At 36.4% G+C, this 26,552-nt stretch overlaps 2 protein-coding genes across 4 annotated transcripts; one reads left to right on the forward strand and one right to left on the reverse strand.

Moving 5' to 3' along the window:
* The first annotated feature begins 1,516 nt into the window (after positions 1–1,516).
* LOC107827348 (type I inositol polyphosphate 5-phosphatase 12) lies at positions 1,517–9,501 on the forward strand. Of its 3 annotated transcripts, none has more exons than XM_016654449.2 (12): positions 1,517–2,152; positions 3,241–3,595; positions 4,353–4,605; positions 4,744–5,557; positions 6,234–6,358; positions 6,557–6,641; positions 7,053–7,218; positions 7,321–7,361; positions 7,444–7,711; positions 7,892–8,015; positions 8,095–8,455; positions 8,794–9,501. In XM_016654449.2, the coding sequence occupies exons 1-12, from the start codon at positions 1,688–1,690 to the stop codon at positions 9,142–9,144; spliced, it is 3,408 nt and encodes a 1,135-aa protein (XP_016509935.2). In that variant the 5' UTR covers positions 1,517–1,687; the 3' UTR covers positions 9,145–9,501. The 3 variants fall into 3 exon arrangements, with proteins under 3 accessions (XP_016509935.2, XP_016509934.2, XP_075075874.1); XM_075219773.1 differs by lacking the exon at positions 1,517–2,152 and adding an exon at positions 3,022–3,140; XM_016654448.2 differs by having other exon boundaries at positions 1,558–2,152; positions 7,053–7,361.
* A 152-nt stretch (positions 9,502–9,653) lies between these two features.
* On the reverse strand, positions 9,654–16,190 carry LOC107827349 (ankyrin repeat-containing protein At5g02620-like). Its single transcript, XM_016654450.2, has 3 exons — positions 14,930–16,190; positions 12,108–12,517; positions 9,654–11,059 (listed from the first exon to the last, which is right to left on the reverse strand). Exons 1-3 carry the CDS (start codon positions 15,384–15,386, stop codon positions 10,199–10,201), a joined length of 1,728 nt encoding a protein of 575 aa, XP_016509936.1. The 5' UTR covers positions 15,387–16,190; the 3' UTR covers positions 9,654–10,198.
* Between the last annotated feature and the right edge of the window lie 10,362 nt (positions 16,191–26,552).

Raw genomic sequence — 26,552 nt, forward strand, 5'->3', positions numbered from 1 at the left:
TCTCATAAGTAAAACAAAATGATACACAATAATATTCATTCTTAATCATTTTATTTCACTTATGAAAGATCATTCTGCATAGGGCGAGGCACTTGATAGGTCGACTCTTTCGTCTATGGAGAAGAAGATCGTGCAGCTTCTGCCGAGCTTGAACATGCAAAGGCTGGAGAAGAAAAGAGAGATGAACAGTTTCATAGCCTTCAGGATCAGCTGGCCAATCTTCTTGCTAGTGAGGCTTTTTCGATTCTCCGGTCTCGTGAGTCTTCAACAGAGGCTACTCCTCCTCCTCGTGCTCCTTCAACCCGTGCCGACGATAAAGCTTCTAGTAGTGGAGGTGTTTGTTTGCTAAACTCTTTCTAGAACTTGTGATAGTTTGATGTTGAATTGTTGCAAATAGCTCTCTCTATATATTGTTGATATTGTTTGTTATTGGAAATTTGTACTTAAAGTTTGTATTTTGGAATTGATTGAAGTTTAGAACGCGTTGTTATTGGTGTATTATGATCGGTTAACATTAGAACGCGTTATTTTGATATTTTATGGTTGATTGGCAGATATTAGGTTGTTTGGTTGTTTTTTGCAGGTGGTGTAGCTTTAAAACAACCATATTCTGCTACTTCTTTCAAGAAAACATCCACCTTCCGACCGAAGTCGGCCGAGAAATTCGGTCGGAAAACACATTAGGAGAAACCCAAAAATTAATATTTTCGACCGAAGTCGGTCGATAAATGAAATTTTCAAGCCCCGACAATTAAAAGTATCGATCGAAATTGGTCGATAAATCAAATTTTACTTAAGAATATTGTAACACTACCGATATTAGTAGGTATTTCACATTTTTAAAAAATATTTAAATTTAATTTAGTGACCGATATCGGTCGCTATTTTACAAAACAAAAATTATTTTTTTAAGTTCTGACCGACTTTGGTCGGTATATTAATTTTCTCAAGGTTGGATGTCAAATAAAGGTAGTCAACTTTTGGCTGAACCATTCGATTGTTGTTAGTCTGAAATATTGACCGATTTCGGTTTGTATGATTACCATGCTTATACCGACGAAATAAAATTGATCAAAAATCGGTCAATTTTGCTAATATACCGATCAATTTCGGCCGGTATTCCAGGACGGATTTTTGCCAGTTTCTAATAGTGCCTACCAAACGACCCCTAATAGTCTACAAAATGCTTATACAATTAAATCAATTACTCTTTACGATAATTATAGTTAAATCGCTATGATAATATTAATTGATCGAAAAAATAAAGTAGTAACAAAATTGCAATAACAAGTTAAATTACGTTGATAATATAACAATTTTAATTTGTCCTATGTAATCTTAAGGATTATGCAATTTTAATTAATTCTTCTTGCAATATAACATCGCCTAGAAAATACGCGCACAGTGAGACTTGGGAGAAGAGGAAAAATGACAAAATATTCTTGTCCGTACGATACCAACAAAAGCTTCGCCATTCTCCTCAAAACTACCTTCCGCGCTCTGCTCTCTTCTTCTCATGCATGTCCACTACACCCACCTGCCCTCCTCTTCCACACCCCCACCCCCCACATTTGCTCTCTCTTCTTCAAACACATTTCCTTCAGTCTTAATTAGTTCACGTTTAGAATAATTCATAAAGCTTTTCCGCTATATTGTTATACGTATCTTTTCCTTTATAATTAATTCCATGGAGGAAGAAAAATTTGAGGATGACGAAAAACATGCATTGGAAGGTCTGAGCATGGAGCCAGCACCGCGTAAAAAGGCTCATTCATACAGCCACCAGCTTCGTACCAATACCGGAACTCACCACAAGCGTTACCACAAGTTCCGACATCACAGCTTTGATATTCCCACAAACCTCATCGATAACAATAATCACGGGTTAATATACGATGACGACGATTCTTCTGACGGTGATGAAGATTTTTATCCTTATATTTCGACGTCAGGGCAGGTGTTTGATGCAGGTATCGGGCTGACGATGGGAGTTGTGTCGGATAATGTTAATCAAGGACAGCAACAGCCGTTGCCGGAGTTTATTGGAAGTGGTGGTGGAGCTGGGATTTTTAAAGTGCCAACTCGTGCCTCTGTTCATCCCTCTCGTCCATCTTGCCATGAACTCAGACCTCACCCCCTAAGAGAAACCCAGGTGAGGAAATTATATGTTACAAGAACTACTGCTAGATATGTATGCCTCAATCCCAAATTTGTCGGAGTCCACAGGGACGAAGCCACATTATCCTAGGGGTACCCTTGGAGAAATTTCCAGAGTCCATGATATAAATTATCAATATTCATTTTCTTTTTGACCTTGAGTAATGCAAACAATATTGGTGATCAGAACCCAATGCCCCGAAAACCTAAGCATTTGTCCGCCGAGGGTGTGTCAGGACCTAAAGGTCTGGTCGATGGACAACGGGTGAAAATTTCCTTACTACTCCTTTTTTTAATAGTTGTGGTGTCGGGCTAGCTTGGTCACACCTTGACCTGGTACCTCCTACTAGCAACATGTAACTTGGTAACTTTGTTCACCAAGGCTTGAATAGATGAGAAGAAATCGCCAACTATTTTTGTCTCTAGTGGGATTGATCTGAGACGACCTAATGGTTCTCAACCCACTTCATTAACCACTAGGCCGCACTCTTGGGCGTAATTCCTTTACTAATGCTCGTCGGACTAGAGAGATGGAGGAGGATAGGTTAGGCGAGAGATGGTTACACGTTCATGAGCATAAGGTGTACTTTAGGCTAGGCGCTAAAGTAGTCTTAAAAATTGCTTATTTTCAAGATGTTCTTTTCTTTCTAGAGCTTTTTAATTTATCAATTTGTTTGATGTTTAGGACTAAATGGAACATAGTTAAAAATTTTAAGGTTAATTAAAATAGTCGAAACTATAATTTCAACTGATGCAAGTTGCACTTGTTTCTATTTTCAAAACCCAAATAATAAGACATTTGAAGTCTTAATTATCCATCCTTTTTTTATTGTTTGTCGAGGAAATGACATAAGTAGGATATGGAAGAGAAGAGCAATGATGAAGCTAGATTTCATTTGTTTCTTAAACACTACTGCTGAGCAAAACTTTCCATAAGTTTGATGTCATTTTTGTTTGATTGTCAGATGAATCGGAACTAAAAAGTGTGTGTGTTTTGTTTAGCATTCACCATTCTGTGTTTTTTTCAAAAAACTTTTTCTTTCTTTTCCCAATTTATAGTAACAAAAATTAACGTGAATACAGGTTGGAAATTTTTTGAGGACGATAGCCTGTACAGAGACACAATTATGGGCAGGACTAGAATGTGGGATAAGAGTATGGAATTTTTCAGATCAGTATAAGCCAGGAATGGGAATTGGAGAAAGGGCAAGGAGAGGAGATGAGGATGCCGCACCATTTCACGAGTCGGCAAATACAACACCCACATTATGCTTGATGGTTGATAGTGGGAGTAGGTTGATATGGAGTGGACACAAAGATGGCAAGATTAGGTCCTGGAAGATGGACCAATCAAATGCTGATGAATCTCCTTTCAAGGAAGGCCTCTCCTGGCAGGCTCATCGTGGTTCTGTTCTTTCTATGGTCATGTCTTCTTATGGTAATACCAACCTTTCCTTGCTAGCATTTGTAATTCATTTTTGAAAAGAAAACTATGATCCCCATCAACGTTTATGATTAATCAGCCTATTGAAATTCTTGTTTGTGCTCCTAGATTCTGTTAGCTTATGGTTGGGTTATATCATTTCTAGTTAGCAGCCCTTGGAAATTAGGACATAGGAGAATAAAGAGCTTATTTGCTTGTAAAGAGAGTAAGAATCTTTTATTTCCTTTGTGGTAACAATGTTGATCAAGACAAGGTTCTCGAATCCTAACTATTTGATGTGCTTGCATGGTACATATGACAGGAAGTTTCATTTGGGCATTTAAGCAACTTTGATATCGAAAATAATGCTAGGCCAAGTGTCTTTCTTGATGCGTCTGAGATTACCAACAAGCCAGTTATCTGGACCGCTAATTGACCTTCAATTGTCCTTTTTTGCTGATTGCACACAAGGCCGCTTTGTCATTCCACTCCATAATTTCTCTATAGCTATAAGTTTTGTACATGAAGTCTCACAATAATCATTGAGAACACTTGTTGAATTCTTTTTTTGAAGTTAAATTTTCCAGGTTATACTCTGGAACTTTTATTCATTAGTTGCCGGCTTGCAGCTACATCATTGATTATGTGTTATTTCGTCTTACTGGTAGTTGAGAATCTGAGAACCTCAGTTGTAAGATCACATTAATGGTGAATATATTGTTCCTAATTTTCTTTGTAGACGGCTTTTGTGACTGTTTACTTGCATATCCAGGTGATATATGGTCAGGGTCCGAGGGTGGTAACATTAGGGTTTGGCCATGGGAATCTGTTGAAAAATCTCTCTCTCTATCACCGGAAGAAAAACACATGGCTGCTTTACTTGTGGAAAGGTCATTCATTGACCTTAGGAGCCAAGTTACAATTAATGGTGTCTGTAACATCTCATCTTCTGATGTGAAGTGCTTGTTGTCTGATCATATAAGAGCAAAAGTGTGGGCAGCTGGATCAGCATCCTTCTCATTATGGTAGGTTCCTCTTTATTGCTTCCATCTGAATGATTGTGTGTGCATTTCTTATTCATTAGTTAGTTAAGAGAATAGGCAAAGACTTCCTTTGCTAATAAATCATCACTCCTAATTACCCTGATAGTTGGGAAACTGCAGGGATGCACGTACAAGGGAACTCCTTAAAGTTTACAATGCAGAAGGTCAAATTGAAAATCGAGTTGACATGTCATCAGTGCAAGACCAAGCAACAGAGGATGAGATGAATGCCAAGTTTGTAACAAAATCTAAAAAGGAAAAGTCACAAGGAAGTAGCTTTCTGCAGCGGTCACGCAATGCTATAATGGGAGCAGCAGAAGCTGTTCGCCGAGTTGCTACAAAGGGGGCAGGAGCATTTGCAGAAGACAGTAAGAAAACAGAAGCCCTTGTGATTGCAGCTGATGGAATGATTTGGAGTGGGTGTTCAAATGGTTTACTTGTGCAGTGGGATGGAAATGGAAACCGTTTGCAAGATTTCCATCACCATCCTTGTGCTGTTTTATGCTTATGCATTCATGGTTCTCGAATATGGGTTGGCTATGTAAGTGGCATGGTACAGATGCTGGATCTCGAAGGAAACTTTCTAGCTGGTTGGGTTGCTCACAACGGGCCTGTAGTAAAAATGGTAGTTGGGGATAACTATCTCTTCAGCTTGGCTACTCATGGTGGTATACGTGGATGGAGTCTTGCCTCTCCAGGACCTATTGATAACATAATACGACCAGAGTTAGCTGAGAAAGAACATTTGTACACCAGAAAAGAAAATTTCAGGATTTTAGTTAGCACCTGGAATGTTGGTCAGGGAAGAGTTTCGCAGGAAGCGCTTTCAGCTTGGCTTGGTTCGGCAGTTTCAGATGTTGGAATAGTAGTGGCTGGGTTGCAAGAAGTCGAAATGGGAGCTGGTTTTCTTGCAATGTCTGCTGCAAAAGAAACTGTAAGTTATTTCACCTTCAACATGTTACAGGAGGTCCAGCTATATAAGAAATTTTAAAGCCGTATGCAACCAGTAGTTGTGCCATTTGGCGAAAATGGACCCAGAAACAAAAAAAAAATAGAGAACTTGATCAGTCTGTTATTTAGAAGAAAAGAAGTCAAGAATCCTGGTAGCTTAAAGAGTTAACAGGCTTTACTGTCATGAGAGAATGATAATGTGTTGCAATCTACAAGTAGTTCTGCGCTTTCGTTGATCTGTCTCCTTGACACTGTGTCTCTACTTGCTCAGCTAATCCCTGAAACATGATCAAGAGATTGGAGGGCACAAAATAGCTAACACTAAGATGCTCTACCGTAGATGTATTTTCCTGTGTCTGATTGGTGAGTAAAATTTCCAGATCCACAGAAGGAACTTGTGCATTTTATAAAACAAATTACTGACGAAAGAAGTTGTGTACTAAATGTCTTTAATGCTTGACTTCAATTTGAAAGAAATGGTGTCGGTTTACTCACTTTGCATCACTTTTGATATTTCCAAGTCAATCATTTGTTGACTTTTGCTATGATAGTATTGATATTAGGGAATACATAATCTGGCGCACATGCGGATAGTGTAGCCTGATACTTTCCTAGTCTTGTGTCATGTGCACAGCATTACCACTCATGTCAAACTGTAGGTAGGATTGGAAGGAAGTGCGATGGGGCAATGGTGGCAGGACGCAATAGGGAAGGCATTGGATGAAGGATCAACTTTCGAACGTGTAGGATCAAGGCAACTAGCTGCATTGCTTATTGCTATCTGGTAAGAGCTTGTGAATGTATCTTTTAGTGATATGTTTTCTCTTTGTAAGCTGAAGTCCCAAACTATACATCCTAAGGACTGCATCCTTCATAAAGTATTATATTTCTAGCTGAATTGGGGTGAAATATCTCTCCCTCAAGCTCTAAACCTATTTTGTACTTTTTTACTCATTTTCTGCATCAATAATATTTAACTCAGGGTGAGAAAATCTCTCAGAAAACATGTTGGAGACCTTGATGTTGGAGCAGTTGCATGTGGTTTAGGACGTGCAATTGGTAACAAGGTACCTTTCTCCCTGATATTGTTAACTTGTATAAAAAATAACACTGTCTGATGCTCATATCGAATTGTCCAAAAGCTCATCAACCTGTCCGAGGGATGATGAAGGCGATGCCACAATTGAGGGAACTACCCTCTTACTCTTTTTTAGATAAGAATGCGAAAGACCCTTACCCTGCCAATCAAGCCCACTAAGATAGACTAAGTAGACTTAAAAAAGTGCACAAGAAAGACTAAGGAACAAAAACTTTTCTCGATAACGCTGGGCCATGTTGGTTTGCTTACACTAGAACTCATACCACTGATGCTCAAGACATAAAGCTGCTTGCTCTACTAAATTATTATTTCTTGCCTTTATAAGGGGAACAATGAAATGGCTTGCATAATTCGGTCATGTTACACACTTACAATGCAGGGTGGCGTTGGTCTGAGGTTAAGAGTATTTGATCGAATAATGTGCTTTGTAAACTGTCACTTGGCTGCTCATTTGGAAGCAGTAAATCGTCGCAATGCTGATTTTGACCATATATATCGAACAATGTCCTTCACTCGGTCTTCTAACCTTCTCAACAATGCTGCTGGTATGCTGCGATACCTGTTTTTCTATTGCACTGTTGTCTTCTCCACATATTTACTATGGCTGCTTTACTCTTCTGGCTTGCCATTGGTCCTCTCTCTTGCAGTTGGCGTTTCATCTGCTGCTCAAATGCTTCGTGGTACAAATGTATGAATGTGCAATTCCAATTCTGTTTTAAGTGATTTTACAGTCTAATTCAGTTCAAGTGACACCTTCTCATCTACAACAGGCTGCAGCAATTAATTCTGATGAGGGAAAGCTTGACCTTGCTGAAGCTGACATGGTGATTTTCTTTGGTGATTTCAATTATCGTCTTTTCGGGATATCTTATGACGAAGCAAGGGACTTTATCTCGCAAAGAAGCTTTGATTGGCTTCGAGAGAGAGATCAATTAAGAGCAGAAATGAAATCTGGAAAAGTTTTCCAAGGAATGCGCGAAGCAATCATCAGATTTCCTCCAACTTACAAGTTTGAAAGGGGGAAACCAGGATTAGGAGGTGAGGCATATTTGTAATGATATAGAATGTGACTGAACTTTTTTTCCTTTCATTTTGTTAAGGATAATGATGACAAGGGTTTGTTTCAAGGACCAATTTAAGATTGTGCTTTTTGAATAGTCCTACATAATGTATGAGCTAACCAAAAGCATTGACATTACTTTCCTTTTTCCACTTTAGGATATGATTCAGGAGAGAAGAAACGAATTCCAGCTTGGTGTGATCGAGTATTGTATCGAGACAACCGGTCAAGTACTACCGTGGAGTGCAGTTTAGGGTGCCCTGTTGTTGCCTCCATTATACAGTAGGTCTTTTTTTTTTCCGGGGCGTTCTTCATATTTACTTTTCTCGCTCCACCTTGAAACTTCTCTGGTACGTGATAGGTACGAGGGTTGCATGGAAGTAACAGAAAGTGATCATAAACCTGTAAGGTGCAAGTTTGATGTTGAACTTGCTCATATTGATAGATCAGTAAGGAGACAAGAGTTTGGGAATATTTTCCAGAACAATGATAGAATCAAGTCTATACTGGAAGAACTACATTATATCCCAGAGACAGATGTTAGCACCACCCAAATTGTTCTTCAGAATCAGGACACATTCAGCTTAAAAATTTCCAACAGAAGTAGAGAAGACAAAGTTCTCTTCCAGTTGACCTGCTGTGGTCGGTCCCCTGCCAAAGAGGATGGGCAAGCATCAGAGTATCATCCCAGAGGTTCCTTTGGTTTTCCCAGGTGGCTTGAGGTGATACTTCATTTCCTAGATGCTCTTAATTTGGGTTTATACTTTCTCATCCTACATGAAACAACAAATGGATGCTCATGGAAATATTGAACAGTATTACCTCTTCTCTAGTCATACAGGATATGTTAGGGAGTCCCTTCATTGTGATATGCACATAGTTAGAAAGAAAACTGATGGAGAAAGCATTAATCAAATCTGACCAGCCAAGCAAGTCCATTTTCTCTTAGTTGATTCCTAATCTATCTAATGCTTTGTCATTCTCCTTCGCTTTAACATATACTTTTCTGGAACTGAAAATGGGCCTTTACTAAATGCCACCTAATGATTCTCTGATTCAGGTCACACCTGCGGCTGGCATCATCAAACCTGATCAAGCCGCTGAGATCTTAGTTCGTCATGAGGATAGCCAGTCATTAGGAGATTCTGTTGATGGTATTCCTCAAAGCTGGTGGTCTGAGGATACAAGAGACAAAGAGGTGATTTTGATGATCAGTATTAAATCGAGTCAGTCAACTGAGGCCAGAACACATCAAGTACATGTGCGCCACAGCTTCACACCTGATGCAGTTCGCGTGAACTCAAAGAACAGTAGGAGTAACCAAGGAAGCTCCCATCATAGGTCTGCACTTAAACATGTTGGCAATACCTCGAATAAGATGAAAGACCATCAAAACATTCGAGTTCCTTGATATCTACATGAAAACCTAAGAAGCTACAAATACAGTTGCATCACCAGAGGATTCCAACCAGTTTGGATTTTCTTTGCTGTCAATACTTGATAGGATCTTGATGTAAATACTCATACACAATTAGTATAAAAGCTTGTTTTCCCGCTCAGAGAATGTTGCCAAAAAGTATAAGATTTGCTCATCCATTTTTTGTTGGAATCAGGTCCTAAATACTTATCTTTGACTGAAGACTTATGATCAACTTTTGGTTGTGATCACTGGAAATCTGTTTGTGCTTCACCAAGAGGACAATTTGTTTGTTCTAGTGTTACCAATTTTGTATTGTAAATTTGATTTTTGGTTAAGCTTTTTGGAATCACATAATAGTGTTCTTCTGATGCCTTATTTTCGCCGCAATCAACACCTTATATCCAGAAGTAGGTTACTGTGGATCAGGAAGAAGGCTACAGAACTAGCTCAATATTGATGCTTTTCGCGAAGCCGACAGAAAATTCCCAACAAATAAAAGCTGGAAAAAGATGGAACTTCATTACCACAGGAAATAGATATGATGAATTATATAATAACAAATTTTGTTTAGTACACTTTTCTAAGGAGTGGATTATGTATAGGCAAAAGCAACTGAATATCAGCCATCTGCACCTTCTTGTCATCCAGTCGCAGTCTGGTAGTAGCAATTGTAGGTAGGTAGTAAACTCCATGATAGTTTGCCTTCAACCTATTAAATTCATGGGAAGGATTTGCTAAAGTTTCATCTTGAACTTCCAAGCATATATGTCACCTCAGATGGTAAGGAATTTAGTGGCTGCAGCAGTTAGAGAATTGTGCAGATGTGGATCACCTCGTCATTATTGCACTTTATTTAAAGTTTCTCCTCATCTGTTCCTAACTGCATAGACCCTTCTGTTCCTCACACAATTTGTTATCTGATGCCATTGCTACAAGTTCATCAGACTTGAGGGTTTAGAATCTGCATATATTCACTCATAATGCTATTTACACATCTCCAGGATTGATACCTTGGGGCAGAAATTTAGCTGACTTTTATTTCTTCCTATACTGCATACATCCTCTTGTAGCTTTCACTGTAAAGCTCTGTATCTGATGCCACGGACATCGAGTATGAACGTGAATGAGTCTCAGCCCTCCTTATGCTCCTCATCTTCGACTCTTCTAGCCTATGTCGAACCACACAATAGCACATGGAACCAATAGTAGTGAGCATTATGGTGCTACCAATGACAGTTGCATAGATAGCAAGCCCTTTTTCCTTGTCTCCAACCACCACATATGTGAGTGAAATAAAGGAAATTGAAATAGAGAGGCAAGCTGCCCACATGAGCTTGTTTATCCAAAACATGAGTTGCTTCTTTGCCTTTTGTTCAATCACCACCACAGAAGTTTGTACTACGACAACAGCAATGGAAATAAACAAGGCCATACTGTCAAACAAGAAGAAGATTATGAATGCCGCTTTCCTAGCTATGTGTGCTTCACCGAGTGAAACCCCATCTGTTTTTTCCTCAACGTATTGGCCAGGTACAGTGAAGATGGCAGCAAAAGCTACAGTAGCAATAAGGACAGCAACAACTGTCGCGTTGTTGATGGCATTGTTAAGACCACTAATGTGGAGCTTTTTCACATTCTTTGCAATTTTCCGCACTTTGAAGCCAGTTTGACGGCTGTGTTGGAGTTGGGACTCCACATCATGCCTTATGTCACTGACAGTCTGCTTGAGTTGCTTCGCAGCATTGGGAGGTCTCCCGTGATCTTTAGAATGGGTAGCTCCTGCCTCCTTTAAAATGGAAACGAGCTGCAGAGATCCAGACTTTTCTGCAATATCAAGAGCGGTTTCTCCAGCCTTATTGACAGCGTTGAGGTCAATGCCCTCGATTGATATTAGACATTGTACCATCTGCAATTATACGTAGTTAAGTTTCAAGATGAATGCTAAAAAGAGAATGCACAGAATAAGGTGTATGGTTCCTATATTGAGCATGCATATGTATTCAATAAAAGAACCTAGTTACAAGATCTTAACATGAATGCTAAAAACAGAGTACACTAAATAAGACGTTGGGTTACTATATTGAGCATGCATATATAGTCAATGGAAGAACCTAGTTACAAAATCTATGTCAAAAGCAAAAGAATTCTCACGTAAACCTGAGCAACATCAGATTTACACAAACAACAACAACATACCCAGTATAATCCCACGGGAACATCAGATTCACACATAAATTATTAAAACTCTGAGTAGCTTGATCTTTTTTTCCTTTTTTCTCTATGCGAGTAGCTTTGATTCTTAGCGCTGCTTGTTTGAAGTTTTTGCATTTTTGAGTATGCAAACTCAGTCTTTGTGCTTTTGCAACAAGTGTTTGTTTGAGCTAATCTTGAAAAAGAGAACCTTTTTTTAAGACTTCCAAACTCAGTTTTGAAATCATTCTAAAACTCAAAAACTAACGATTTGGATTTTTTAGTTTTAGAAAGATTTGAAAAACCGAGTTTGCATAGTTTCTAAAAACTGTAACCTTTTTTAGGAGTTTCATGGGTAAAAAAACAAAGTACCGAGAAAATGTCAATCCTAAGAAAGTAAGCAAGAAACCCTTCGTCCTTATAAGCAGTAACTCGTGTCAGCTTTCTTGTTTTCAGGGGGCATCAAAATTACCAGCTGTATATTAGCTTATCTTGCAGATATCAGGCTTATCCAGCATCTGCAACCATCTCCACGATACAACAAAAAGTTTTCCTCCATAAACTCACCCACCACTTTTTCTTTCTTCACAGAAGTAGTAATTTTCAATGTGATTAACAAAATGAACAGTTCTGCCTAAATTCAGATACATTTGACTTCGACATACAAAGCACATATCACTAGTTCACCTTAAACACATTAAGACCCTCAACTTTCTGGAAGTCACTAGTTTACAAGAAATAATAGTTAATAAACTGAGACCAACCTGTGGCCGTCCCTTTATAGTTGCAACATGAAGTGCTCTGTTTCCTTTGTTATCTTCCAAAGCCAATACAGCAGGATTTGGTTTGATTAATTCAAACACAATATCAACATTTTGACCCTTTACAGACATGTGCAGGGCACTTTGGCCTTTTTTATCCGTTCTAAAGCCAATCTCAGGATCTTTGCTTAGAAGAGATCTAACTATTTCCAAGTGTCCCATTCTTGCAGCTGTATGAAGAATAGTCTTGCCATTGTTACGAGCTATCTTCGCAAGGTTTGAGTCAATCTCCAGAAGGAGATTCATTACATCAAGGTGCCCCTGAGCAGCTGCTGTATGTAAGGCTGTAGAATTAGACGAATCTGTTGTCATCACTAGGTTTGGAAATGAATGCAACAGTTCCTTCAGTACCTCTGCAATGTAATCCCAGAAAATACTTTTAGAGAGTAGAAATAAGAAAGAAGCATCTTAATTCCAATTTAACAATTGTTACTCAGAACAAGCTTCAGAAAATAACAAGCGATCCAGAATCAAGAATTTAAATTTATTTCACTTGTCATCACAAGTTTGTAAGCTTTGATATACTTAAACAATAGAGGCTAAGCACAAATTAAATCATACTAGTAATAGCCTAACTCGAAACTGTGAGTAACAGTGTTTAGCTTAATGAGTCTTTTTCTCATGAAGTAAATAAGTTTAATCGTCAAGCTCAAGCAATCTTAAAGTTCCATCTTCGTTCTTTTATGATAAAGGTAGTACATGACCCAGCTCGTGCACATCTTGATTAATCCAGGGGTACCTGGTCGTATCAGTAAAGGTATCGGGTCACTCTATCCACCTTAAAAAGATGGAAAGAAATCCCCTAACTTTTTTTGCCTCTGGTAGAATTTGAACCCTGATCCCCCCCATGGTCCATTCCAACTCCACTGATCGTGAGGCTACCCCCTTGGCAAGGAACCTTAAAGATCAAAAACGTTCATCAAAACTAAGCTGTACTGAAAATACAGCACTTATTGAGGGGGGGTTGAGGAGCTAAGCTATTGACAAGCTGCTCAAGATCAACCCGGTCTAGTTTCACAAGGCAGTTTATCAGGTTCACGCTTTATTTAGATACTCAAACAGATAGGAAACTTAAAAACGAGGACGAAGAAAAAGGATATCCTCAAGTTTCAGCAGAGAAGAAACAAAGAATTAGCATAACCAATTTCAAGTGAACAAGGGACGGCAAGAAATATCGCTATTCATTGCACTCAGTGTTGGTTAACATCGTAATTGGATGTGATTCTAGCTATGACGCCAGGAATCTTAGCATCATTTGGTTCCAGAAAGCAGTAACATCCATGAACAACATGGCTAATTGGGTGTGACAATCAGGACTAGGAAGCAGCAAAAGAAGTGTTAAGCTGACCAATTTTGGGAATTTGTTGGTGAGCAGAATAGTTGCGGAAACCTAAATGAAAATGATTCGCAAAGCCCCCAAAGAATGATAAAATCATGTACTTCATGGGCTAGTGTAAACAATAGTTTCAGAAGGATACATCATGTCCATTCCATAAGATTTATCTTTAATTTTAATTCCTGCAGAAGAATAAACTAACCACTTTTTGTGATGTTTCTCCAATCAAACAACTATATATTTCTTTAAACAAGTAATCATTGTTTCAGGCTTCTGACATTTTTTTATTTATTTTCTCTTAACAGGAAATCATTTTTAAGGGATAGACATGTATCACTTTTAACTCAATTAATATTTTTACTATTTTTAGCTTCAAAAATTTTTATTGGGAAAAAGGTTTACGGAATGAATGTATCAATATAGAATTTCAAGTAGATGATCTAAAGGTACAACTTATTTTAAGGATCTGGACAATCTTTGCAGGACGGAATCTCGTTCAAGCCATTTTGACTCCTACAGATATGAATAAAAGTAATTCCAGCTCAAACCCTTTCAACTTCTATGCCACCACAAGACACACTATTCTGTAGGTCCTTGTGTATCTACAAAATGCTCACTTCAGGTAATTCATTATTTGTGCAGATGCTAAATTCACCCTCTCCTAGGACGATTTTGTTCTGTGACATAATTGCATAGTTATCTCTTAACAGCTTTCTTAATTTTAAATTTTCAAAACTGCTGCTTTTCTATTTCATGTATTAACAGGATATATACAGCAGTCGTTCCACTGTGTCACACTACCACTAACTTATATACCTTCCCACCCCTACTGAGAAATAGAACTGAGTAATCCTACATCAAATGGCCGAGAAACTTTGCACCACTAATCTTGAATAACTTGGACCGCCCCCTCCAAGCGAAAGTTTTGCACTCAGATGCAAGGAAAATACATATTAGCATCCTTCAGCATCTATCTGCTATAACATCGCAATATGATCTTAACAGCCCAATTTTTCATAATTTGATAGTGGCCAACGGCAGGAAAGTTAGCTTTGGTTGCTCTGAACTTAGTCTTGTCCTCTAGTTTTCTATTATGGAAGAACATGCTTTATATGCAGTCTTCAAATGGAAACATATTTTTAAGATAAGTTATCTAGTATTTTACTGAAGCTACAAGTAATCTGCACAAGAGCAGGCTTAATTTAAAGGTTTTAGAAGAAAAAATCAAGGATGCAAGTTGCTCTAAATGGGGGGCTAACAGCAGCAATAGGTAGCATGTGAAAATCAACCAGTGCCAAGTGCATCGTACAAATAAAACATACGCATTATCTCCCGAGGATTACAATCTGTACTAGAAGGAATCATTGACTCAAAACCAAGGAAGGAAAATGTTCTCTTTTTTTCCTTTTCTGTGGGCACAAAGACTCACCAATATGACCCTGCTTTGCTGCAACATGGAATGCATCATAACCATTTCTCGCCAGAATAGAAGCCGTCTGAAGGTCTAAATGTTTTAACAACTCTTCAACAACCAAGGTATGGCCATTCTCCGCCGCAACGTACAGAGCAGTCTCACCCTCCTGGTTTTGCTTAGATAACAAATCACTGATGCCTTTGCTATTATCAAGCTTTTGAACAATTTCTTTCACCTTCCCTACGTTCCCTGCTCTAACTGCCAAGTGAAGTGGAGAATCTCCTCTTTTCCCTGGTGATTCCTTACCCCTCTTCCTCTCACCACCACCAAAGCTCAGCTGCCTCTCCATTGCTATCCTAAAGCTTTTCTGTTTTTCCATCAACCCTCTAAAGCTCTTCTGTTTCTCAATCGTCCCGTTTCGAAAACTCTGCTGTTTCTCCATCACCCCACGAAAGCTAATCTGTTTCTCCATCACCACCACAAAAGTTCAATCCGACCCTTCAAATAAATTCTTCTATATCCGACTTTTTGTTTCCCACTTTCAAGAACTACAAAGCTTGAAACTTTTCATCATTATCAGGTCAGCTTTTTCAATTCTAACTACTAAGATAACCCCCAAAAGAAAAGGAGAAATTCAACTTTCACCCTTTTCTAACTCAAAACATATCATATGAAAATTTACAAAGTTAGTCCAAATTATCAAACCAAAAATCAGAAATTCTAACCAAGATTCTTCATTTATGAACCTTGGAGCTCAGCAAATTAAAATTTCAAACGTTGAGTATGGTGCAAATCTCAGCTCTTATAGTAAGCTCCAAACACAAAAAGCAACAATCTTTCACTGGATTCACAGAATCAAGACGAATTACCTTGAACTCAAATTTACATAAGAAGTCAAACCAAGCAACCAAAGAGCCAAATTTTCACCCAAAAATAGAGCTCAAAACCTCATTCTTGATGAACCCCAGTAGCTGAAATGAGACACAAACGCAGATTCTCCACTCATTAAAGCCAGAGATAGACAATTTTATGCGAATCTTGAAAAAAATCTTAAAAAGATCAAAAATAGGAAACGCCACCACTCTCCATGTGGGATATATCAATTCACATGTACTGTAATAATAATTGTAGTTTAAGCATCTTAAAACAGTTACTGAAAGCAATGCTCTTTTATTTTAAATTACTATTTATTTCACTTTTCTAGAAAGTTGGTCTCCACTATTATCCACCCAACAAAAGAAAAGAATAGATTTTTACTACTAGTTTTGTTTTAGCCTCTTGTTTTTTTTTGGTACTACATAAAATACTAGTGAAAGATGCAGATTGTTGGCCGCCATTGATGTTGACATGATATATAGGTGCACCAAAAGACAAAGATATACAGATAGAGCAAGGGGCCATAGCATACTGCCATATTTTTTACAAGGAGTTGGAGATAATTGGAGACTTGGAGTGGAGCACTCTACCATGTGGGCCCACTTTGAGGAAATGCATAAAGGCACGGAAGCTAATAACAGCAAATAGATGGCTAATAAGCCAAGGGTCAGTCCATTTTCATGTCTATTTTCTTTCTCTTTTTATTCTTTTAAAAACAGTTTTCAAGATGAAAATAATGGCAACTAGGATAGCTTTTTGGGGAGTTTTTTTAAAAAGGCTATCGAACTTTTCGTCCTTGTGATATGTTAGTAATTAATTTTTAGTTAATTCAGTTTTATGTTTTCTGAACATTTAATTCTTATTTATCTAGTATTATTTTTTTGTGCATATCTTCACGATCATGTATGGGGGCTGACACCTACTTAGTGTTGGAAGGTCAAGGAAGTTACTGACTTGATGATAGAAAGCCAGAAACCCTAATGAATTAGGAAATATATTAGTATATTTTTAAAATTATATTAATCTCGAGTATGGGGTACAGTAAATTTTTTACATAATACATGGATAATTATATGGTGTAATATTTAATAATTCATTAAATTTGTGAAGAATCGCAAGCAGTTGAATTGTAAGTATATATCTCAATTAAATTAGGATTAAATGTGTTTAGACAAATTATACAAGGACGAAATCAAATTTATTGATATTGCGAGACTAAAAAAATGATAATTAGTTGGACAAAAAGTGTCCGTACTCGTTTCTTGAAAAGTTCTGTTCTGGTTCTCAAAAAACTTCTTAAAAAGAAGTACATCAAGACAATTTTCAATCAAAAGAAATTTCCTCCTGAAAATGTTCCAATCAAACACCTCAATTTTTTTAATTAAAAAAGAAATTTTTACATTCCTATACACTATATGAAACTATATTACCCTCCCTACTTAAATTTTATTATAATTATATTTTATATACCCAATTACCATTTATGTACATTTTAAGGGAATTAATGATAATAATTAGTGTCCTAAAATTACTCTAACATATCTTTCAGTCCCCCACGTTTCTCTCTCCACATCACACCCCCTACTACACGTATCTTGCATCCACCCACGATTCCACCATTGACAACCATTAAAAAGTTTTGAAGCTTTGAATTCGAATTTGGGTTTTCAAAAAATATTATTTGTTTGAATTGGATGTTATTGCAAAGAATTGGGAATTCTCTTTACGTCTCTCTCTATCTCTCAATCCCTAATTTCAATAATGTAAAGCAAAGGAAAAGAGAGCAGCAATTTCACCATTGACAGCCATTAAAAAGCTTTGAAGCTTTGAATTCGAATTTGGATTTTCAAAAATCATTATTTGTTTGGATTTGGTGTTGTTGCAAACAATTTGGAATATAGTTTGGAGTTTTATATCTCAATTTTGAGGGGTTTTGGTGAAGATTAGACTTGGTTTTGACTGAATTTCAGATTGAAACTCGAAGAAGAAGAAGAAGAAGACATGATATACATTATATTTACGAAATTGTAGTAAAATTGTAGAAAAATTGTATTCTGTTGTTTATATATTTTTCTTTTATTTATTTAACTATTGTATGAAAGTTGAACAATATTGTGTTAAAATTATATTTAAGTTGTATAATATTATAGTTGTATATAACTAAGTAGAAATAATGTATGAAAATTGTAGATAAGTTGTAGATAAGTTATATAATATATAATTAGTTATATGAAATTTATTTTTACTATGTATAAATCAGATATAAAATATACAAAAGACATATTGTATAAAAATTTATATTTAAGTTGTATGTTATTGTAGTTGTATTTAACTGGGTAGAAATAATGTGTGAAAGTTGTAGATAAGTTGTAGAAATATGTAAGTAGTTGTATAAAATTTATTTTTACTATGTATAAATCAAATACAAAATATACAAAATACTTATTGTATAAAAGACATTCCCACAAGAGAAAAGGATCCCTTCTTTGATTCCAGTTTGCTCGTTAAGGTACTCCACTTTATTGTATAAATGAGGAATTTGATTGAGCTTAAGCTGATTTAATATTACTGTTTTTTGGCATTTGTAGTTGGGAAATCTTCTGTGATCGGGAATAATGAGGAGGTGTTGTCCGATAGTGAGCGAAGTGTATCAAAAAGCAGTAGAGAAATGTAAGAAAAAGCTTAGAGGACTCATAGCTGAGAAGAATTGTGCTCCTATTATCCTCCGATTGGCATAATCACTCTCTCTCTCTCTCGCCTTTTTAATTGCTTATTGCTGAGAAGAATTGTGATCAATATCGAATATTATTGAGTTGAATTCAGTATATTTGACTGTAAAATATCGAAAGAGAGGACATGTTGTGGTGTTGACAAGTTTATTTTTCTTTAGTAAAAATTATAAATGTGCATATATCTCTCTGTTTTTAAATGATTAGAAGTTTGTATATATGGAAGCATGTGTGCAATCATAATATTGGATGAATATAGAAACTTATTCGCAACTAAAGCAGCTTCACTTTCCAATTTTGCGATCAAACATGTAATGATGCTGGTAGAACGAAGGCTACGAGAATGGAGAAATTTAAAATCAAAGGGCGTACCAACTGACGAGAACTACCGATGATTGGAGAAAAATAAGGAAAGAGAAGAAGAGAGAGAAAAAGAAAAGGGAAAAAGGCGTAACTAAATCCCTTAATTGAAAGCACAAATAATGGATTTGGAGCCTTTTAAGATGGATTGTATATATTTTGTAAACAAAACTTGTTTATGCTAGGTAATTAGCTAAACATGGACATTAAGGGTAATAAAGTTTCAAATAGTGTATATGAATGAAAAAATCCCATTAAAAATGGAAAAATGTCCAATAATATCCCTAAACTATGGTATATAACTCACTTTTGTCCTCCGTTAGTAAACTGAGCCAAAAATATCCTCTCTGTTAGCACAATGGGCCACTAATGCCCTTCAACCTAAGGGCCCTCCACACAAATTATTTTAATCTTACATGGCATCCACATAGTTGTGACATGGTAGCCACATAAGCGGGGCAACCTCATAAACCCGCTCCGAATCCCATTTACAAACAAAGATCAAACAAAGGCCGTAACCCCATTTCCAAACAAAAACCAAATTTCTTCCTAAACCGTTCTTCCATGGTGATTTGAGAGTTGAGGTGATGATAAGATCGAGCAAGGTTTAACAACACAAATTAAAGATCATCTGAAGATATTCAAATCTCCAAATTTCTGCTCAATGTCTGATTTATCTGTGAATGCGCATGAAATTCAATATGCAAGAAGGCATCATTGCAGATTGATTGATATATTTGATAGCTTGGTCAGATTGCTATATTTGACAGCTTGGTCAGACGCCAATGCTGGGAGAAGGTTCTACAAATGTCCAAGATCCAAGGTTTGTAGAACCTTCTTCCAGCATTGGCGTTTGACCAAGCTGTCAAATATAGCGCAATCAATCCGCAATGACACCTTCTTGCATATTGAATTTCATGCACATTCATAGATAAATCAGACATTGAGCAAAAATTTGGAGATTTGAATATCTTCAGATGATCTTCACTTTGTGTTGTTAAACTTTGCTCGATCTTATCATCACCTCAACTCTCAAATCACCATGGAAGAACGGTCTAGGAAGAAATTGGGTTTTTGTTTGGAAATGGGGTTTGGAAATAGGTTACGGCCTTTGTTTGATCTTTGTTTGGAAATGGGATTCGGAGCGGGTTTATGAGGCTGCCCCGCATATGTGGCTGCCATGTCACAACTATGTGGATGCCATGTAAGATTAAAATGGCTTGTGTGGAGGGCCGTTAGGTTGAAGGGCATTAGTGGTTCATTGTGCTAACGAGGAGGATATTTTTGGCCCAGTTTACTAACGGAAGACAAAAATAAGCTATATACCATAGTTTACGGATATTATTAGACGTTTTGCGTTAATAAACTTCACATGGTCTAACACCATGAATCTTAGGGGTCGTTTAGTAGGGTGAATAAGAATAATGCTGAATATGGTGTATTAGTAATGCTGGTATTAGTTATGCTTGCATTAGTTATGCTGGTATTAGCTATGCTGACATATTTCTTATTAATTGTTTGGTTTGATGTATTAAAGCATTGCACAATTTCTAAAAGAATTATTTGTTTACAAAAATACTCTCAAAACTAGTCCATCACTCAAACTTTTTAAAAGAAACATATGTTAAGAAATATTTTTACATGAAAAAGTTTTAAAAAATTATTTGATTTGTCTACCTATATTGTAAAATAGAACTAAATATTTATTTATAAAAAAGGAAATATGCTAAGTATTTATTTATTTACTAGAGATATAATTTTATTTCTCACTATTTGAATTATTTTAAACTTGCATTAATATAATAACTAGCATATTTTAATCAAGCATAAATTTTGAAGGACAATTTTGTCTTTAACTAAGCTAATACATGCATTAAAACCCATTGCATTGCTAATACTATGGTTTTCTGTGCATTAGTTATGCATAGGATAATACCAAATATGATGTATAACTAATGCTTGCATAACTAATGCATAGGTTCAAAATATCTACCAAACAAGGTATTATTAATACACAAAGCTAATGCAAGCATTATTTTATCTAATGCATCCTACCAAACGACCCCTTAAAGTGTTGCTGATCTCAGAATAACACTAAGCCACTAAGGCACTAAGAGGTCGTTTGGTAGAGTGTGTTAGAGAAAATAATGCATGCATTAGCTTTGTGTATTAGTAATGCTTTGTTTGGTACACTTTTCCAACCTATGTATAACTAATACAAGCATTAGTTATACACTCTATTTGGTATTATCCTATGTATAGCTAATGCATAGAAAATCATGGCATTAGCTATACAAAGGCTATTAATGCATGCATTAACATGGTTAAAGATAAAATTATCCTTAAAATCTCTTAAGTTAAAGAATATGGAGGGCATTTTTATAAATAATTAAATTTCTTAAAAATTATGCAATGCATTTTAATTTTTAATACACCACACTAAACAATGCATAGGAAATAATCTCTGTATAACTAATGCTTGTATTACTAACCCCTGCATTATTAATGCACCTTATTTAACATTATTCTTATACGCCCTACCAAACGACACTGTTAAATCGAAAGAAAACAATGGAATTAATCTAAAATATGTTGATTAAAGAACAAAACAAAAAATCAAAGAAAAAGGAGAATATTAATAAATAACCATTTAACTTGGAGCAAGCACCGACCCTCGTGGGCTGATTCTGGAGTTCCATTCTGACACGCCTGGATGCTTGTCTTTTTATTTCCTATTATTATTTGACAATTTCGCATATGTTTGTACAAAATGTTCTTTTTGATTTTCCCTTTTGCTCAGCCAAAACGGTGTACATGTGAATTTTTTTTGACTTGAATGTGTGGTTCCTTGAACGTTAGTTAGATCATTTATTGCAAACAAAATGATTAGTGGTCACAAAATAGTTAAAAGAAAATAGTTATCGCTAATATTATTCATTAAAAATGGGTTGAATAATAAACTTTTTAAAAACGTATCAAATATAAATAAGAACCACACTATTCATTTAGAAAATGAATTACTAATGGGTAACTAATGGATAGCTAATAAGTTTAACTTTTACATTTGTAAAACCTCAAATTGGGGGTTTCTCAAGTTTGGGAAACTAGGAATTCTTCCAAAAGTAATCATATTCAAGAAGTCATGGATGATATGGTTACTCATATTTTGTCTTCATATTTTTTCAATATATATATATACTTTCAAAACATCATTTTTTAGTTTACAAATCTATACAAGCATTTACTATAATTTTTAGAGCTTTTAAATTAATTTTCCTGCATTTAAATTACTTAAATAATTATTAATTACTCCGTCAAATTACTTTGTGATGACTTGATCATCCAAAATTACTATTTTTGCATCCTCATATATGTTTCATAATATTTTTTACTTTATTTCGTATAATTATGTTTGCATTTTTAAGCTATTTACCTAATTTTGCAATAATAGCCTATATTCATATATAATTGCTTTTTATCTATATTATTTGTGTCAAAATAGCCTTCTATATTTTTATAGTGCTAAATTATTATTTATAATTATTTTAGTGCATAATTTTTTTCTCATCTACTAATTATTTTATAAATTATTTTGCTAAATTGTATGTGTTTAAAAGAGCAAGCCCAATTTTGAGTGATTTTTCGGACCAAGATGGCCCAACACCTTAGCCCAGAACCCCATCCCAAAGCCAAACGGCCCCTGTCTAATACCCGATCGGTATTCGTTCGATTTTAACTCACCCTGTTCATTTTTAAATCCCAGCCGTTGATCTTTCAAGATCAACGACCCTCATTTTCCCCCGTTAATTAACCTAACCAGCCCCTAAACCCTAGAAACCATTGTATTCGCCCAGCCGCCTCTGTATCCTCTCTTTTCTTCTATTTCACGAACCCTAGCTGCCTCCCCTTAATCCCTCTCCAAATCCCACCGATAATGGGATTCGATTAATATTCTCTTGCCATATTTGAAACCTTTTGGTACTGGTTGTCTGTTTGTGATATTACCTAGGTGCTTGGCTAAACATGACAAACAATATCTTCTGAAATCAAAAGTGGTCCGAATCTTTGATTTTGAGCAATATTTCGTCTATATACGTTCAATACCATATTATGTGAGTCAGATTTCATTCAGATCTCTGTTGATTTACACTTTCCCTAAAAAACTAGGGTTTACCCGATTTCTCTCTTAAATTGATTTTGAAATAATTTTGCATGCTTTCTTTCCTTATTTGTTGTTTGATTTACTTCGTTTCCTTGTGTGTTCGTTCAATTGTTACTGCTATATAAACCCTTCCCCATTCCTCTTTAAGACAAGACTTGAATTGATATAATCTCACTAAAATAATTTTGAGGCTTTGCTTTGCAAATTCCTTTATTATCTTGTTCTTTGTTTGTGGTGGCTGGCTGAAAGCCAAGGCCACTGAGAATCTACTATACTTTTCTGGGTGCGAACATTGCCCAGGGTTCTTTTGAAGCTCTAGGGAACTTTGACGCATCGAGTTTTCTGGGTTCGTGTGGATCTTTTGCTTATATTTGTTGTCCATTTAACTGGTAAGCTACTTGACTTCTGTAATTTCATCCCTATATGTCTTTGATTTGCATGTGTTCTCACCTCTGAAATCTTTGGCTTAATATGTTTTCTGGATTGCTTTTGTACGCAATTCTGTTAATTCTACCTTGTTCTAAGTCTTTTAGCATCTAACTTCTTCCTAATGCTGCTAGTTCTGAGTTTGCCTAAGCCCAACTTGTATAATCTGATCCTCTTAAGTTCGATTAACCAGTGTATTGGTGTTTGGATATTCCCTAAAACATGCTTACTTGCGTTGTCCTTAATCTCTATAGTGAATGCTTCATACTTGTGCTAGAACCTCCTCTTTTAATTGTGGCATGTTCCCCTGCTATTTTATCACTCAATATATGATCCCCATACCCCATTACTGATTGACTGAGATCTTGACATCTCCCTACCCTATTTGAACCATTTTGTTTTATGACATAACTTAGATCTTCTCTAGTTGATTAGCCTACTGTGTCAATCCCAGAATACCTACATGTACTATTTGGTATGAGCTTGCTATCTCACACTGTTCTGAGTCCCTGCAATGTTTGTCTTGCATGTACAATGTGTTTCAATTTGCACTAAAAATCATTTTCTATCGAATATGATCTTGCTTCTATGCTAATATATTTCCCAGCCTGTCTTTGGTTCATTTGATACCCTGTTCTTCCAGTATTTATCACAATGTGTGTCCCCCATCATATCTAAATACTGATTAGCATAACCCTAGTATGCATACTTACCTTAATTGGAATCTCCTAGGTCTCAATTGGTCTAGTGTCATGAATGATAATCTATGTGTATCCTGCAAACCCATTTCTTTCCCTATTTCTTTCAATATGAGGCTATCTATATGGTGCTTTGCTGTCCTGCTGAACCTACTGGCCTGCTTGATTAATTACTCTGCATGCTCAACTTGGTTATGCCTACTTTAGGGTACAAGTGTACCCCCAATTCTGTCCTTTAGCCATTGTCCATTCTCCCTCATTTGCTACTTATGCAATTCTGAACTCCTTATTCTTAGCCGGCTGAAAGCCAAGGCTACCAAGGCTTTTACTATTGACCTCCCTGGTGTGAGCACTGCTCGGGGTCCACCTGAGACCCTTGTGAATTCTGACACACTAGGGTTTGGGTCCCTAATCACTTCCCTCTAATACTGGAACCTGAATTATCTCAGTTCCCTCTTCTTATTATCCCATGAACATGTAAGCTGGTTGGTTTAAGTAATTCAATGCTTAGCAATATAATTGTGTGATTTGGCTCTGAGCTCTTCTATGGATTCTGGGTTGAATTTATGAACATGGCTCTTTGGTGAAAGTCTGGGTGTGCTATTGAAGGGCCTAGACACTGATGGGTATTCTTTGGGCCCGTTGTGGGCTTACTGTTGATTATTTGTACCAAGTTTGTAGCTACTTTATTATTGGGCCTGTAATAACTTTTGTAATAAACAATTGAGGAATTAGTAAAATGGGGAAGGGTTGGATTCTTAATGTCTGTATAAAAGGGGTAGATAACATGCCTATAGGACTCGTTGATTCATATGATATATATGTTATTAAGTTTATATGTGCACTGTAGAAACCATGTCATTAGGGTAAACACACATACACACTTTGCTAGCAAACATGAATCCAAATGCTGAAATCATTATTATTGTTACGTGCCACTAGAAAATCTGCCTATAGGAACAAATGTCACTAAACTTTCATTTAATTTGCTGCAGCACGCCCATTAGAAATCATGTCCATAGGATTTTGATCACCTCATTTGCTATTATCTCGCACTGTTCACTAGAAACCATGCCTATAGGATTTTAATCATCTCATTCGTTATCGCATCGCACTGTTCACCTAGAAAACATGTCTATAGGATTGGGTGTAATGATAAAAATCAGCTCCAAGTGCTAAACATTAGAGATCCTATCTATAGGACATCACTGTTCGTCTTAATAAGAGTCAATGTTGCACCTCTCAATATGGTTTATTATGCACTTCTAGGATCCTCCCAATGATCTTTTATTATTCCTTACTGCATGAGTCACCTAGACACAACATGCTTAATAACTAAAAATCTGCAATTTCATTAATCAATATGCAAAATGTATAATCTTGTCTATAAGCAACGCTTGGCCTCTGAAACTACTTGCAAACCTCGATGTCTTGTCACATAGAAATCATGTCTATAGGATTTAAGTTCCTTAATTCTGAATTGCTTAACATGAAATTTGTCTTGCGTGCATTTGTTGCTTAAGTGTGGGGGCAAACTTGAGCCTTAACTACCTATATGTGAAGTCCAATGTGTTTTTGTATGTCGCCTAGTTTTGACATTTCTGAGTAGCCTAAGTGAGGTCTAGAACCACACAAATAGAGGTCCAATACCTCCTGGACCATAGGTATGGGACAGATAGAGCACGCATAGGGTACGACTTAGAATTGAATTAGAATGCTTCTAGGTAACAACTTGACATAGTAATCAGGTAGCAAGAGATGATAATCTGTGCCCGCTGAATAATATGAGTAATTCCCTATTCTAAAGGAGTTGCGAAGTATTATTTATGTAGCACGGGGTGACCCTTTAGGCTAAAAACTTAGGACCCCCCTTATTTTCTTCCTCTTTATGCGTGGTTATCAGATATTAATAATTGTATCCCTACAATCGTGTTAAGACTTGTATTAATTATGTTGTAATAAAATTCTTTGACTTCTAAATTCCCTTTGTTTATTTGATCACCTAGTTTAATAATAATCCACATAATCTTGAGTTCGGCCAGGACCCACAGTTATGGACCTCGAAGAGTGCCTAACACCTTCTCTTTGAGGTAATTTGAACTCTTACCCGATCTTTGGTGGCGTTGACTAGTCAAACAGAGTTATTTGCAAATAGGCGCCCTAACGTACCTTAAAAATCATTAGGTGACAATTATTCTCCTTTAGCACTCTATCTCCCATTCCAAAAGGAGTTGTCACGACGTTGAAACCCGCTTTCGCGAGAAAACAGAGCGCGACAACATGACGATACTGCTGGGGATATACTTAGGTTCTTACCATAATGAACTTGGCTTATGTGGATTATTTTGTTATAAAATGCACATTACTTTTCCATCTTTATTTGTTAC

The sequence above is a fragment of the Nicotiana tabacum genome, chromosome 8 (assembly GCF_000715075.1).
Source record: "Nicotiana tabacum cultivar K326 chromosome 8, ASM71507v2, whole genome shotgun sequence".
NCBI lineage: Eukaryota > Viridiplantae > Streptophyta > Magnoliopsida > Solanales > Solanaceae > Nicotiana > Nicotiana tabacum.